Here is a 17,648-nt window from a genome sequence, read left to right on the forward strand (position 1 = left end):
ATCATGTATATGGTTAGTCGCTTCAGTAGTGTCTGATTCTTTGCGACCCCATGAACTACAGCCCGAGAGACTCCTCTGTCCATGGGATTCTCCAGGCAAGAAATGGAGTGGGTTGCCATTTCCTTCTCCCAGGGATCTTCCTGACCCAGGGATCACACCCACATCTCTTACGTCTCCTGCATTGGCAGGCAGGTTCTTTACCATTGAGCCACAACTGTTGAAATTACAACTGATAACTAAGCAGGAACAAATGTGCTGGCTTTGATGTTGTTGATATTGCCTTCTTTGGAACACGAACACACACACACACACACACACACATATTGCCTTCTTTGGAACACGAACACACACACACACACACACTTTGGAACACGAACACACACACACACACACACACACACACACACACACACACACTCCCAAAACTCCACAATCTTCCAATTCCCTGCATTGCCTGTTCTCTGGAGCCCTTTGTTTTTCACTGATAAAGGCTTCCCAGTGGGGGATTTCAGTTGAGGAAGAGTGAAGACAGACATATATAGCCAGCGTAGGGCTTGCTAGTGAGCAAAAAGACATATCCTATGAAACAAAGTTTTAATCTTTATTTTACATATTTATACATAAAACTTTTAAGGAACCCTCTGAATCCAACAGAATGTTAATAGCACATCTAAAAATGAACTTCAGGTAGTCAACATTCACAAAATGTTGAAAACTGATTAAAATATACATATTACGGAGAGCTACAACTTCACTACGAGGCAGGCATGTATTTTTTTGACTTGGATAGCACCGTCATTTACAGTTCTTCTTTAAAACTACAGTGAAGAATGACAGCAGTCAATGGTAAAATACTGCTCCAACTCATAATCTCTAAACAAATAAAAATAAAGTTAAAACTACCCTCTTTGATTAACCATGACTTGTGGTGGTGTAAGTAACTATACATTTTTTTGTAACAATATTTTATTAAAATGCCTGATATTGAGTGGCACAGTAAAAAAATTAAAATAAATTAAGAAGCAAAGGCCAATCACTGGACGTTAAGCTTCAGACATTATCAATGACTAACACTGATATTTGTTTGTTTCTGTGCCACCTTTAGCAACAGCATTTTTACAACCACAGAAGCAAAAGAAAGTCTAGCTTGTCCTCTGGTTGGATGGCTTCTTTTCACTTTGCAGGCATTTTCTCGGCCAGGTGCTTCTGTTGACTCTCGGCATGTCTGTGGGATGAATAACACAATTATTTAGTGCTGAGGAGGAAGATCCAAACTACTTTTCCATCGGCAGCTAAAACATCCTCCATAGTTAAATCATGGGAATCAAGAAACAATCCTTAATTCAAAATAAGAGAATAAAAGAAAGAGAAACAGTACTTAATTGAAATGAATGCGCCTTCTTTTGTTTATTTTCATGGCCAAGCTGCCTGGCATGCAGGATCTGACCAGGAATTGAATCCGGGCGCCCCCCCGCATTGGGAGCATGGTCTTAACCACTGGATCACCAGGGAAGTCCCTAACTATGGATGGTGATGGATCTTAGTTGTCCAATCAGGGACTGAAGCTGTACCCTCAGCAGTGAAAGGGTGGAGTCCTAATCACTAGATTGCCAGGGAATTCCCTTCAATTTTTATATTCTATGTATGATTCCTTTTATCTAGTAAGTCACTGGATTGGCCTGAGACGTGTAGATGCCATTTTTCTTTGAGAAGAAAAGTGCTGTGTTTAAAAACGAAAAGGGAAAATTAGGATAATTTATTCAGCAAATGTTTAATATGGCCTTCTCTGTGCCAGGCACACTGCTTCTGGTAATGGGGATTTGGTGGTGAGCAGACAATGAACTCTTTGTTCTCATGGGGCACATATTTCAAAGGAAAGAGACAAGAAAGGAACGGACAGCAAACAAGGAGACAGCAGACAGAAAATAAGTCCTAAGCAAAAAAGTCAGAACAAGCTATTGTGACAGAAAGTTAACTGCATGACTACTTTATCTAAATATGCACAAAGATGCAAATTTAAGTATTAACAAGGCTCCTGTTAATAATACAATAATCCAATATCATTCTTACAAAGGGTAGTAATGTCTTTAGAACAAACAGACGTTGGCGGATGCAAAGATTTCCCATATTTGATACTCTTCCTCCCCTCAATTAGTCCTAAGGGCATGATTGGGTCAGTGAGAGTGGGGACAGGGCTGGGTAAACCTTCTTACTCATCAAGTCCTATCATGGCCTGTGAGCCCAAAGGAGGGCCAACCCACCAGCTGGCCAGTGGAGATGGAGAGGGGAATGGCCAAGCTACTGACGTCACTCAAATAGGCACTAATCAAACTTCTTCTGGGAGAGTGGTAGAGTCAGAATGCTGCAAGAAACAAACGTTTTGAAGGAGGATCTTAGGAAATTATAAATTGGGCAAGAGAAAAGTTATCTAAAGCTGTGGTTTCCAGCTGTAATCAAAGGTCCTGGGGCAATTTCTGTGCGCTGCGTTGACTTGGGTAGTCAATGACATCAAGTGTAACTCACTGGTATTAATGATGCAGAATGTCTCACATCTATGGCACAGGGAAGACAAACCACAAATATTTTCAGAAAAGGGAAGTGACAGTAGTGTCCTTGCCACATGCAGCAGCCCACAAATAACATTCTGATATTCACTGAACACTAAAGGGACTTGGGAAAAAAGATAACAATAGCACTGTATCCCCAAGAAAAATCATGCCTTTTAGCAGATCGTCTTTTTTATGTGTATAAAAGAATCTTGATTATTTTCATAAAGTAGCTCATGGGCCTCACTTGAACAAATTCAGCTCAAGAAATATTTTGATACCCAGTGGCTAAGATTCCATGTAGCTAATTAAATTATGGTTCTTACAGCAGCTTTAAATATGTATCTCTTTGTGTGAGTGTGTGTGCAAACCTATGAGGTTTTCTGAGAGTCAAGGAAAGAACAGATAGGCAATAGCTTCAGAAAATATTGAAAGTTGGGTGTTATTTTTGAGACATACATACAAGGGTGAATTTCATTAAAATTTTAAACAAAGGAGGGAAAAAGTTTCAGTTTATAAAACTAAAGGGTTCTCATCAACTATTTATATGAAAGTCTTCAGTAGAATTCATTTCACTCAGGCCCCACAAGAACTTCTTAATATCAACAATCACTTTTGAGGACTTACTAGGTGCTTGGCAGCCCCTGTCTTAGGCTCTGAGGACTCTGAAATGAACAAAAATAAGCATTGTGTCTGAAGCTGAAGATCTAATACTTTGGCCATCTGATGTGAAGAACCGATTCATTGGAAAAGAACTTGATGCTGGGAAAGATTGAAGGCAGGAGCACAAGGGGGCGACAGAGGATGAGATAGTTGGATGGCATCATGGAGTTAAAGGACATGAGTTTGAGCAAGCTCCGGGAGATAGTAGAGGTCAGGGAAGCCTGGGGTACTGCAGTCTATGGAGTCGCGAAGAGTTGGACATGACATAGGAACTGAACAACAACACAGCCAGGTTGGGAGAGACAGCAGACAAATATAACATAGTATGATCAGGCTCCACTTGGGAGGAATGCCAGGCTGCCAGAAGCACAAAGAGGGTCCTAGGTCAGTCTTGGGGGTTCAGGGAGCACTACTCCAAAGAAGTATCTAAATCCGTGGTTTTCGAATTAGGCCATGTATTGGAGTCATCAGGAAAGCTTTAAAAGACTTCTAAAGCACAGAAGTCCCTGTCTCACAGAATAGTTAAATCAGAACCTCTGGGAGTGAGACCCAGGCATCAATATTTTAACAGCTCCCCAGGTGATTCCAATGTGCAACTGAAATTGAGAACCATGGACCTGAACTGACACCTGAATGGTAGGAGCTGGACAGGTAAAGGGAGCAGGTGAGCAGGGCTTCCTGGTAGCCATGTTCTCAGTCTCTGGGATCTGGCTGCAACATTCTGGCATGGTCACCTTTGGGGAAGTTGAAGTATATTTAGATTCCCCCCCATGAGCAAAATTATATTTCTGCAGCCAGAAATGGACATAGAAACTACTCCCCACCTGTTCTTGTTTCAAGGGTTCCTCCAACACCTTTAAATAAGTGACTCCTCTCCTCTAAACCCCATGGTTCTGACCTCCCTGTCTCCCATGATCATATCATCTGCAGTATAAACATAGTACACTGCAGACCTAAGTAACAGCTGAACATTCTGAGGAAACGGAGGGGCCTCTGAATGTCTTCTTTGCGCCAAGGAGTGCCAGCAATGCTCTGAGGGAGAGAGAAACTGTCCTCTGTTAACACTGGCAAGTCACAGAATTGATGAAAGAGTTTACATATTTTTCAGAAGATGCATGTTCTTGTATAGTTCACTACTGATTTCCTGTAATCTTTTTTTTTTAAAAAGTATTTATTTATTAGCTGTGCTGGATCTTTTGTTCCCGCATGTGCTTTTCTCTACTGGGGAGCAGGGGTTACTCTTTAGTTGCCTTGTGCGGGCTTCTCATCATGGTGGCTTCTCTTATTGTGGAGCATGGGCTCTAGGCCACGGGTCTGCAGTAATTGCGGCTCATGGGCTCTAGAGCAGAGGCTCAACAGTTGTGGCTCAGGGGCTTAGTTGCTCTGAGGCTCCTGGACCAGGGATTGAACCCCTGTCTCCTGAATTGCAGATTTCTTTACCCGTGGGCCACAAGGGAAGCCCCTGATTTCCCATAATCTTAACTCCTATATGCAAAGTTTTTAGCCTAACAGAAAGGGAGGTGTCTTACAATTGCTGGTGCAGTGCCTGAATATATCTGTAGGGGGCAGTAACAATATTTGAGTGGTACCATATTTCAGATGTAGGCAAACATGCTAAGAAGGTATGAGAAGGCCTTCTGATTTTTTGTTTGTTTTTGTTAGGAGCAATGGCAATAACATCCAAAGCATACAAAACAGAGTGCTGCCCATAGGTCTTTAAAAAACAAACTTAAACATAGTTCTGCAGCCTTTATTTTGCTACCTGAGCTATTTTTATAACATTGCATTTGGGAAAATATTTTACCCAGTGTTTCACGCAGAGAAGAGGTCCCTGTGGTGAGTGCTGAGAGCATTGTCACTACATATGTTGTCAAGCTTCCCTTGGATGGTTCTGGATCACATGGTTAATTCCTTATGTTATTGTGACAAGCAGTTTTCCTTCTTTCTTCGGGAGCCTCTGCTCTCTGAATACCATTTCTGGGATTAATAGTAATTGTTGCCTTGTGGCTTAAAGACTTCCTATAAACTGACTCAGAAAAGGTGTCATAAGACCGTAGGAATGCTCACAGTTTTTTCATGCACTTTACATACTTATTGTGAGAGGCTTTTCCACAAAGAAAATGACAAAGAAATGCAAGATCTTGACCAGCATTAGTCTAGTTTCCCTATTCCCCAGGGAAGGAGGCATTCTTCACCTCTTTACAGAGAGGGGGCCTGGAGCCAGGCCCAGCTAGAAACCCAAGTCTTGGAATCTCCCCATGGTGAGAGCAATCTGGTGGCACTGGTGCTGTGGAAAGATGCCAGGGTCCTTGCCTTCTGGGCATGGCAGATGTCATCAGGAGTTGGGACAGATAACAGCAAGTGCCACTTGGGGGCACCCACCATGTGCTGGAAATATGCCAGCATGGAAGGGCTTAGGGACAACTCCCCAGGGGATGGTCCTTCAGTATAAAGTTCTTAGGCCAGAACTGCTGGCCAGATTGAGGTGCGGGTGTTCCAGTGCACTGACAATCCATCACGAGGGAAGGATGGCTGTGAAGAAGCAAAGCATTTGGGTGGGAGCAGTTTTGGCTACTTGCATGCATGCTCAGTCACTCAATCATGTCCTATTCTTTGAGATCCCGTGGACTGCTTCCCTCCATCTAAATAGCTGACACCAGCAGAAATTAGGCAAGTTACTCATGAAAGTAAAGGAAGAAATTCTCGACAGCTCCATGTGTGTGTCAATCCCTCAGTCGTGTCTGACTCTTTGCAACCCCATGGACTGCAGCCCTCCAGGCTCCTCTGTCCATGGGATTCTCCAGGCAATAATACTGGAGTGGGTTGCCATTTCCTTCTCCAGGGGATCTTCCCGACCCAGGGATCAAACCCTTATCTCCCCTGTTGGCAGGCAGGTTCTTTACCACTAGTGCCACCTCACTCCTGCCTTAATTCTTAAGCTTCTGATCATCCCGGGCTTCTTTTCTTTTTTGGGAAGGCCCCACTGACCTGGTCAAGTCCTCGATGTCCACCAGCATGGCATCCTGCTCCGTGTGCAGCTCATCTCGGATAAGGAGCAGCTGGACCAGCTCTTCATTCAAGCCTGGGGCAAAGGAAAGAGAGCAATAGAAAAAGATAAAGCTGCATCAAAGTCAGGATGTGAAACTACGGATGGACCATTGTATGTGTACCATATAGACACACACACATATACAAACAACTAAACACAGTAGGAAAGTATTTTTGCTGAAATGTTAGGGTTCTCACTAGCTTCTCAGAAGCTCAGGAGAAGTCACCCATTTGAGAGCACTAGTTTGCCTACTTAAAGAAGTGTTGGAAGAAAAGGAGTATGAAGTAAATCCAGTTACATTCACAGAAAAAGTGAGGAAAGAACTGGTTAGCTGTTAGGAAAGTAGCTTGTTAGAAGAAGCAGGATTTTATTTTGAAGATATGTGAGTGTAAAAGTCTGGGGCATGTTGAGTTTTCCACTGTTCATCTTTGGGGGGCTCCAGCCACACTGAGAGCTGGAGGGGCGGCCGCACCTCATGGGTACCACATTAGATGCCCAAAGGATGCTCAAAGGTTACCTGGGGCCACGAGGAGGAGCAGCCCAACATGCAGGCTGTTCAAAGAAAGAGTAATATCTAAAGATGTGGGAGAACGAGATATGAAAGAAGAAATAACCCCTGGTATCCAGACAACAGGTGCTGAGGAAAAGACTCCTTAGGATTTATACTGGGAATAAAATAGATGGAAACACGGCTAGTCTTCCTGAAATCTGTGCACTGGGTTAATCTGGCTTCTGCCATTGGAAAATACAAACAAACCCGGGGCTGCTTCTTGCTTTTTCCCCTCATACTGACTTAGAACAAAAGCCTCTAAGTATGAACAGGTGGACACGTGGGGAAAGCATTCATTTGGCAAGAGCTCTAGGCCCAGCAACAAAAGAAAGGAAGCGTGTACTCAGCAAGGTCCTCCTTGAAAACGCTGGATTCAGATCTGAAATGATGCATTTACCTGCCTTTAGTTCAGATTTGTTTCCAATTTTAAAAAGGAGAGAAAAAAAATCATACAAAGAAATCTAAAACTTCCTCTACTCCTGAAAAGGACTAGCTGGCAATGTTATTATTTAAAAGTCTAAGGAAGATATGTCAATGGTAAGAGATCAGAAAGCCTTTTAAATCCTTGAAAGAAAAATACTCCTAGTAATTTATTCTCAACGAAAATTAAAATGTAGTAGAACTTGAAAAAAAGTTCTATGAATCTATGGTTTCCTAATTAAAATGTAAATCCTTTCTTTTGATTTTAAAATACTGAAGGTATTGGGTTAAGAGGTTACGACTCCATGCTTGCACTGCTGTGGGTATGAGTTTGATCCCTCGTTGGGGAACTAAGATCCCTCATGCTACCCCACCTCCCCAAAATATGGAAGGTATTAAATTGCCACTGCGCAATTTATTTTTTTCTAGTGAGTTCTTAGGGCAGCTTTCTATACTGGCATAGCGCATGGGAATGTCTTTTCTATATGAAGTTTAAAATTTTTTATTATGGACATTTTCAAAGTGGTACAAAAGCAAAGAGATTTGTTTAACGAATCCCCCTGCCCTATGCATTCAATCAGTTTCAAAAATAATCAACTCCTGGCCAGTTGTAACTGATCTTTCTCCCCTTCTCCAATGAGGTCATTTTAAAGTGAATTTCAGACATCGTATTGTTTCATCCATAAATGCTTCAGTATGCATCTCTAAAGACAGAGCTCTTTTTTTTTTAATTAACATAACGATAATGCCTTTATTGTACCCAAATAAGTCAATACATCTTTAATAAAACATTTAGTCAACGTTCAAATTTCCCCAGTTGGTTTCCAAATGCTTTTTTGTAGTTGGTTTGCATTGGGTTGGCATGTCTTTTAGGTGGTTTTAATCTATCAGCCATGGACTTTATGGACTCATATGTTTCAAGGCTGGAGGGCTCGTGAGTTCATCTGGACTCAGCAAGATGCCCCAGTGATTGAGCTCTCTCTGTTATTGGCCCAGCACGTGCCCTTCTCTGCACAGCCAGTTAAGTGAATGCCATTTACTCACCACAACTCCCCGCACACTTCCAGTAGAGGTCCTTCTTTATTCTGGGGGTAAAAGGCCCACTCCTTCTCACCCTATAATTTTCACCTATTGGTCCTATACACTCTCACCACCTGAAGTCCCACAACATAACATGTATTGAATCTGATGAGCTAAAATAAATGTATATACAAGGAAAGTTGAGCATATAATTGTATATGTATAATACATATACAAATATCTATAAATATAATAAAAGACCCTGGAACTACTAAATTGTATTCTACAAACAGGTGTTGCAATCCAGCTATATACCAGGCACTGTGCTAGAAGCTGGGGATTTCAGATGAATAAAAAGGACCCTTAATCTCTGTGAATCTTGAAAAAATCTTAAAGTTTCTCAACATTTTATAGTGAAAAAACAAAGGAAAAAAGAGAGCATCGATACTCTTCCTTTCCTTGCAAGGACACAGGAGGACCCCAAGGAAACGTGATATCCCATGATATTTAACATTTTCATATCCCATTTTCCAGAGTATCTTACACTTACTTTCTATCTGGGAATGGAGATCATTGACTATCACTTGTAGCTGCCCAATAGTCATGTCTCTCAGGTCAGTGGGCTTTAAACTTCTTTTCATCAAGCATTCACTTATATGAGGCAAGTGTGGCAGCTGAAGACACAAAGGGAAGAAACAGAGATGAGAGCAGAGCAGTAAGCACACTGAATACAGGACACGGTTTTCTCCTAAAAGACCCACCTTCGTTCACCCACTTCAGGGTCCTCAGTTAAAAGCTTTCCCTGTCTGACTTTTCCAGTGCAAGGCCCTCCATTCATACACCACACATTCTCAAATGTAATCAGCATAATAATGGGACACTACTCAAATCAAAAGCTTTTGGACTGGTCTACAACTGAGAGTCAATAATTAGATCCACAAATGAATTACCAGGGAGCTCAAGCAGTATCAGTTACATAGATTAAATTACTAAGATCCACTATTTATTAATTTATAGCATGCTACAAGCACTGTGCCAAGTGCTTTGAACACTTTTTCCACTGAATTCTCACAATCATGCTCTGACACAGGTGTTATTATTATCCCCATTTTATAGATGAGAAAACTGAGACTTGCCCAGAGCCCCACAGTAGATCAATGGCAGGACTCGTCTTAAGCTTCAAAGGCCAGGACCTTTATTCACTCTATCATACTGTCTTCATTGAACAGTAGGAATAAAGAGTTAAAGCAATAGTGAGTTTGCCACAGCATTGGGTTCTTAAACTGAGACGGCTTTTAAAGGAATTAAAATATTCTCAGAAAAGCTAATACTGCCCCAAAGATTAGATTCATATCTACAGAGTAGATATGAATGGGGAGCAAAGTTTATGTACGTGAAATATGTAGCTTGTGCATCCTTCTGTGATATAGTAGGAAGGAAAAAGAAACAGACTTAAATATTTCTCAATGACGTTTTACACAGTGCCTTCTAGAAACCCAAGTTTGCATAACTCTGGGAAAGGACTGAGACAGCCTCAACCATTTGCAGCCACCACTTGCCAGCCAACCACCACACAAAAGCCCCCAGTCAGTTGCGTTTCAGCGCTCGCTGCTTACGAGATCAGCAACGGGAGACTTTTTCCTGTTCTGTTTTTCCACTTCTACTTGCATTTTGGCCATTGGTTTGGCCATGGCAAGGGCCATTTTGGCTTCGGCTTGCAATTTCTTTTGTCTTGTGAGGAAATCCATGTCATCCAGGGATTCAGATTCTTCTTCAGTAGTGTCTCTATCTGAATAGGAAGAGCTCTGTTTGCTCTGTGAAGGGAAAAAAAGCAGCACCTGAGCTTTGTATGCTGGGTACCACCTTTGGAGATGGACTACAGCCTTCTCTGAGCCCTCTCTTAGAGTGGCCAAGAGTCCTCTCCATCAACACAACTCAACTCTTGATTTGATCTGTACCAATCACAAATAACTTTTATTGAATGATTATTTATTTACCATTAGCATTTAATGGGTCAGGAAATTCCCCTGGAGGAGGGCATGGCAACCCACTCCAGTATTCTTGCCTGGAGAATCTCATGGACAGAAGAGCCTAGGAGGCTATACAGTCCAGGGGGTCAAAAAGAGTCGGACATGACTGAAGTGACTTAGCACACAGCATTTAATGGAAACAATGTGCTATCATTGTTCTAAGTTCTTTGCATATTATTTTTGCATTTATTTATTTGCTACTTTATATTTAATAATTGTATTTCAATATAATTATTTTTTAACTTTTAAATTAATTTTTATTGGTATATAGTTCCTTTACAATGTTGTGTTAGTCTTTGCTGTACAGAAAAGTGAACCAGTTATATATATATATATATATATACTCCTCTTTTTTTAGCAAGTAACATTTTCAAAGGTAGTTTATTTCCTCAGTATCAATAAAAGGCTGATTTTAGCATAAAAAGTAACATAATTAATAATAGGGAGAATATATATTTATAACAAACTTGAGACTTTTCTTTGATTCTTACTCTCAAAACTTTCTTGAAGTGAACAGACTACAGCAGAGTATTTCGCCAAGAGCTAAGGTAGTGTGTTACTCCCTGAGTGGACATGATCTCAGCTATCCAAAGAAGTTCTCATGTGGCACTGTACTCAACAACTAACACTGTTTCCTGTTAATTGGTCTTCGATAAGAAAGGTGCTGGATAGACCTCCCAGAGAGGAAAGAAATTTAGGAACAAGCACTTAGGATCATCAAGCCATCTTTTATATATGTGTGCAAGGAAAAGTGTTGTTTAGTTGCTAAGTCGAGTCCCACTCGTTGCGACACCATGGGTTGTAGCCCGCCAGTCTTCTCCATCCATGGGCAAGAATACTGGAGTGGATTGTCATTTCCTTCTCCAGGGGATCTTCCTGACCCAGACATCTGACCTTTGTCTCCAGCTTGGCAAGCTGGACTCTTTACCGCTGAGCCACCAGGGAAACCCCACAAGGAAAAGTAAGCAATGCTTAACCCACATTATCTTGCTGGTTTCTTTGAGCCAGTATCTTTGCGGTATCTTTTAAGTGCTAGCCCTCCCACCGCCTGCCAGGACCCCATCCCCTGTCTTTTAAAATGGGTCCACTGCTAGTCTATGCTCATATTTCTAAGACCAATGAGGGAGGAATGGTACATAGCACATTTTCTATTTTTTTATTTACTGCATGCAATTCTTTTTTTAAAATTAATTTTTATTGGCATATAGTTGCTTTACAATATTGTGTTAGTTTCTGCCCTATAGCAAAGTGAATCAGCTATATGTGTACATATATCCCCTTTTTTTCGGATTCCCTTTCCATTTCGGTCACCATAGAACACTGAGTAGAGTTCCTTGTGCTATACAGTAGGTTCTCATTAGCTATGTGCTTTACACTTAGTAATGTATATATGGAAAAACAGTGGAAACAGTGTCAGACTTTGTTTTTTTGGGGTCCAAAATCACTGCAGATGCTGATTGCAGCCATGAAATTAAAAGACGCTTGCTCCTTGGAAGGAAAGTTATGACCAACCTTGATAGTATATTAAAAAGCAGAGACATTACTTTGCCAACAAAGGTCCGTCTAGTCAAGGCAATGGTTTTTCCCGTGGTCATGTATGGATGTGAGAGTTGGACTGTGAAGAAAGCTGATCGCCGAAGAATCGATGCTTTTGAACTGTGGTGTTGGAGAAGACTCTTGAGAGTCCCTTATACTGCAAGGAGATCCAACCAGTCCATTCTAAAGGAGATCAATCCTGGGTGTTCATTGGAGGGACTGATGCTAAAGCTGAAACTCCAATACTTTGGCCACCTCATGCGACGAGTTGACTCACTGGAAAAGACTCTGATGCTGGGAAAGGTTGGGGGCGGGAGGAGAAGGGGGCGACGGAGAGTGAGATGGCTGGATGGCATCACCGACTCTGTGGACATGAGTTTGAGTGTACTCCGGGAGTTGGTGATGGACAGGGAGGCCTGGCGTGCTGTGATTCATGGGGTCGCGGAGAGTCGGACACGACTGAGCGACTGAACTGAACTGAACTGAACTGAACTGAATGTATATATATTGATCCCAATCTCCCAATTCATCACCCCCTTTCTCCTTTCCCCTCCAGCCTCCAGATGTTCTCTATGTCTGTGTCTCTATTTCCGTGTTACAATAAGATAATCTACACCATTTTTCTAGAGTTCACATATATGTGTTAATAATATATAATATTTGTTTTTCTCTTTCGGGCTACTTCAGCCTTATGACAGTCTCTAGATCCATCCATGTCTCTGCAAATGGCACCATTTCATTCCTTTATATAGCATATTTTCTTTTATAATTTGTAGGGCCTATGTGGTTTCCCTGGTGATTTAATATGAAAGTAGTTGCTAACTTTAACAGAACTTATGTTTCCTCAGATCACAGTTTTAAGTTTTCAATCACTCAAATTTTAGGAGCATCTCATGTTAAGAAGGGCTTCCTCAGTGGCTCAGGCAATAAAGAATCTCCTTTATGAAGTGAAGGAGATGGGAAGATCCTCTGGAGAAGGGAATGGCTACCCACTCCTGTATGCTCGCCTGGAGAATCCCATGGGCAGAGGAGCCTGGTGGGCTACATACAGTCCATGGGGTCGCAAAGAATCGGACATGACTGAGTGACTTTCACACTTCACATGTTAAGAAATGTCATGAGACATCTATTTTTAAATCTCTGCAATGTTTGTTCCTGATGAACAACAGAAAAGAAGCTAAGTGACCAGGAGAGCACACTCTGAACCTCAGTGGCAGTTCGGAGACTCACCATGGGAGACAAGGGGGTGTCCAGGCTGGTTTCGGTTTTGCTGTCATCAGCATCGCTGTCCTTATCGCTGCCGCTGTCGTTGACAAAGCAAATCTGCAGGTTCATCCCACTCTGCAGGCTGGGCAGAAGCAAACAGAGCACTAATTCCACTCAGCTATTTGTTATCCGGCAGCATCCAAAAAGCAGTATGGCTTTGCTAGAGAAAGTAGTTTAACATGTTCTTCACAGGGAGCAGTGAGTGATCAATATTATGCCCAATTCATAAATGGTAACTTTTACTAGAGGATAAGAAAGATACATTGATAAACAGTAAGGTGATAACTTTTAACTCCTATTGTAGTAGCTTTTTTCCACACAGAAATTCATGTTGTTTGAAAACCAATTTCAAGCCACATTATAGCACCTGGCACAATACCAAACGCATAGTTGGTACACGATAAAAATGAGTTGAGACACTGAGTTTACATTTTTGTCGATGAAGATGAATGGATCCTCAGCCAAACAGGGCTGCCTGGTGTCATCTAATGTCCTGCCCCACGGGGACAATCCAAAGATGCTCATTAAAGCCAGCATCCTGGGGCCAGAGCTCTCAGAAAAAAAGACTCCTATTTTTTTTTTTGCCTCAAATAGAAAAAGGTCAGCTATCAAACGAGTTGATCTTTGCATCTCTCACTGTGACAATAATGCCAGAACTGATTTGGCGTTAGGAAAATTTTATTTGAGGCAGTTGCCAAAAGTCAACTGAGGGAGCTCATTTATGTCATTAAGGTAAAAAAAAGAAACCACACACACCAGAGGTTCACCCTAGAGAAACTTAAGGAAACTTCCAACCTAGTTATAAAGGCACAACGTTGGAACACAGCAAGGCTCTGCAGACCGCCTGGTGCACCGAGCCTCAGAGGCAGAGATGTCTTGGGAGTTCATTATGTTTGTGGTGAATCCGGGAAGCTCCAGGAGGGATGTTTCTGGAAATGTGGTCACAAAGGGCCGCCAGGCTGTGTATCTGCCACACACACAGCCAGGCTGAGGATCCAACTCTGTGTCCTCATGCTCATTTGAAGGTGAACACGTTTCATGACTGTTTGACAACAAAGAGTTTTTCAAGAAGCACTTTCTTAGCGTCCCTAGTGTCTCCAGTCTGGGTGTAAGCTTTGAGAAAGAAAAAGCAGAAGGAAACTCCTTAAGCAGCAAGGGCTCCTAAGGAGGGCGGTGTAAGCCAGGTTTAGAACAGTGGACGCTGAATCTGCTCTGGCATTGCTGTCACAGCGAGAGAGGCCAAGATCAACTTGTCTGATAGCTGACATTTGCATTTAAAAAATTCCAGAGGGTAGGGATGCTCTGTACAAAAGGCTCAGATGACTCACTGAAAGCGCTTGCTTGAAAACAATACAGAAGTCAGAAAAAGTACTGATTTAACACAGGAGCCACTGTTACGTGTATGTACTGCCACCTGTTGTTAACTTCTGTGATTACTGAGAGTCCCAACTTATTTCCCCAGGAAGGAAATGCAGCCTTTCTCTCAGTAGGTCCAATTCTGTTGCCCCCTACCCTCCTGTGCAGGCCAGCAGAGTCCGGCCCAGGGCTGGCCACAGAAGGTGACAGGTTCTTCAGTGATCAGCTGAGCGTGCTTGGAATCAGCAGGACTTAGGTTTGAATTCTCACTTCATTCCCTAAGCACAATACTCAATCTGTATCCTCATCTGTAAAACAGGGTGTATAATTCAGTACTTGGTAAGAAGGAAGCTCCAATACTTTGGCCACCTGATGCAAAGGGCTGACTCATTGGAAAAGATCGTGATGCTGGGAAAGATTGAAGGCAAGAGGAGAAGGGGATGACAGAGGACGAGATGGTTGGATGGTATCACCTACTCAAATGGACATGCATTGGTGGACTCAATGAAAAAACTGTAAGAGATAGTAAAGCACAGGGAATCCTGGCGTGCTGCAGCCCATGGGGTCGCAGAAGGTTGGATATGATTGAGCGACAGAAAGATTGAGGGTGGGAGGAGAAGGGGATGACAGAGGATGAGATGGTTGGATGGCACCACCCACTCAATGGACATGAGTGAGTAAACTCCGGGAGTTGGTGATGGATAGGGAGGCCTGGAGTGCTGCAGTCCATGGGGTCGCAAAGAGTTGGATACGACTGAATGACTGAATTGAACTGAGTGACAGAACAACAAAGAAAGATGATTTAGGATTTAGCTCAGAGCTGGCATAGAACAGCGTTTTGTACGCATTCATCCTCCTCCTCTCTACTTCCTGAAAGCCTTCACAAAGGAACACAGGATTTTAAAGGTGATGCAACTTTGTAGAGAGACCCTTGAAGTCATGTACTTGAACACCTGGCCTGTCACGGCAATTCCTGACGCACAACTGACTCTCTGAGAGCGTCCTGAGCTGACTTGAACTGTTAGGCAGCTTAAACATTTATTGAGATGGAACTTGTCCCCTTTCAATTTTCTTCCATTAGAATATTTTTCTCTGGAGTAATCTAATATGTTCAGGTTACCCTTTGATCCCATATAAATTAAGCTTTAAAATTCATTGTTGTAGTTGGTAAAAAATTTTAAAAAAGGCAACCGTTTTTAACAATAAAACTCAAGATCCATGGATTGGACAATAGTGGGAAATAAAAGTGCAAATTAAAAACAGACATATTTTAAAGTCATATTTTAAAATAAAGACATTTCAAATTAACCCTAATTTGAATCTAGAATTATATAGTATTTCCTATTTATCGAATAAAGTCTTGAAGAGATGATACTACATAAACAGATTATAAACACACAAAATTACTGATAACACCATTGCAAAATAAAGTTTAAAACATCCAAAGAAATATATTTCATTCTGAAGAAAGCTTGATCATAAATTCTGATGTTTTGCCCCCAAATTGACCTTTGTGCTAAGGACCTTAGACCTAAATCAACCATCCCACACAGCGTTTCTAACTCAGAAAAGGCAAAAAAAAAAAAAAAAAAAAAAGGGAAGGATTTAGTAGTTGGAGCAAAATGAAAAAAACACCTCAGGTAGAAATTCAGAAAATCGCCTTAGTAACACATTATCACCGTGGGAAACTGTGCAGACCTTCTTACAGGGCGAGCCTTATAATTCCTTGTAGCGGTAATCACCAAGAATGTTACTCTCAGGAAAAGGAAATTATATGACACAGCAGCTAATAGTTCAGCGGGGATTTTAGTAAAGACATCTTAAAACAGACTCAGGTTTCAAGGAGGATTTGTTTGCCTTTAGCCTTTAAGCGGGTTTAAGATGAAGACGGCTTTTAGGAAGACTCGACCACAGCTCCCAAGCAGCGGCTGGGCTGTAGGGTGAGTGGGGTCCCCTGGTGCTGCTGAGGGTCTCTGTGCTGCAGGGTTGGGGACCATTAGCCCTGTTCGGGGCCCCTACCCACCCTGGGGAGGCATGGCTGCCCTGAGGCTCTTCCTCTGGTCTCCTGGAGCCCAAGCTTCTCTCCTTCCCACTGCTGTGGGGCCTCACTAACAACAAGGCTACACAGTCTTGGGAAATCCCAGCAGTTGCGGGGCTAATTTGCCTGGATCTCTCCAGCACAGTCTGAGGTGAAAACAAAACACCGTCCTCTTCTTGTTAATTAGTGTATAATTGAAAGCATCCAATTCAAGGTTACTTGATGTTTGGAGTGGCGCTTGGCAGACTGCTATGTGCAAAAAGCTGTGTGACATGTGTCTTGCTTTGGATTTGATTTCTGGAAGGTCTGTGTCCTGGTCACCCCAGGAACTGCTTCTCCTTATGCCATGAACAACCATACTGTTGCCCAGGGTTACTGACAGACAGCCAAGTGTCTGAGAAGGGGCTGTCCTAGATGATGGCTCAGAAACACGGAGATAAAAAGACTAAGTGTGTATTCTGGATGTCTCTGTGAGTTCATGTGGTTTTTTGAGTGACATTTCCTGTCACCCAGAAGTGGGGAGGCATTTAGTCGAGAGGCTGTTCAGCTTCAATGTCCTCTTGGCATTCATAGTGAGGGAAAATGTTACTTGGGGCTTCCTGGGTGGCTCAATGGTAAAAAATCTGCCTGTAATTCAGAAGACTCAGGTTCGATCCCTGGGTTGGGAAGATCCTCTGGAGAAGGGCATGGCAACCCACTCCAGTATTCAGGCCTGTAGAATCCCTATGGTCAGAGGAGCCTGGTGGGCTATAGTCCATGGGGCTGCAAAGAGTCGAACACGACTGTGTGACTAAGCACAGCATAGCATTTACATATATAGGGCTTCCCAGGTGGCTAAGTGGAAAGAATACCCCTGCAGTGCAGGAGACCTGGGTTCAATCCCTGGGTCAGGAAGATCCCCTGAAGGAGGGCATGGCAGCCCACTCCAGTATTCTTGCCTGGAGAATTCCATGGACGGAGGAGCCTGGCGGGCTACAGTCCACAGTCCACGGGGTCGCAAAGACTTGGACATGACTGAAGTGACTAAGCAGCAGCAAACTGTTATTTAGAAAATGTTTGCACTGATTTCTCACTACCATCACCAGGCATATTATGGAAAAACACGCGGAACTGAGAGAATGATGAGTAGGAAAGATCTTACCTCCTAAGAAACCTAGCTACCTGGTGATAACGT

General features: G+C 42.5%; 1 protein-coding gene across 6 annotated transcripts in view; it reads right to left on the bottom strand.

Annotated features, from left to right (window-relative positions):
* Positions 1-580: 580 nt before the first annotated feature.
* SCHIP1 (schwannomin interacting protein 1) overlaps positions 581-17,648 on the bottom strand; it is a 190,047-nt gene continuing 172,979 nt past the window's right edge. For all 6 annotated transcript variants that reach the window (XM_055410792.2, XM_055410764.2, XM_055410754.2 and 3 more), the window contains 5 exons: positions 13,045-13,162; positions 9,865-10,062; positions 8,799-8,922; positions 6,198-6,291; positions 581-1,225 (listed from right to left, as the gene is read on the bottom strand). In XM_055410792.2, coding sequence (XP_055266767.1) covers positions 1,174-1,225; positions 6,198-6,291; positions 8,799-8,922; positions 9,865-10,062; positions 13,045-13,162 — 586 coding nt within the window. In that variant the 3' untranslated portion in view covers positions 581-1,173. The remainder of the gene's footprint in view (positions 1,226-6,197; positions 6,292-8,798; positions 8,923-9,864; positions 10,063-13,044; positions 13,163-17,648) is intronic.

Source organism: Moschus berezovskii, chromosome 1, assembly GCF_049115385.1.
Source record: "Moschus berezovskii isolate FMDL1 chromosome 1, NW_MosBer_1.0, whole genome shotgun sequence".
Taxonomy (NCBI): Eukaryota; Metazoa; Chordata; class Mammalia; order Artiodactyla; family Moschidae; genus Moschus; species Moschus berezovskii.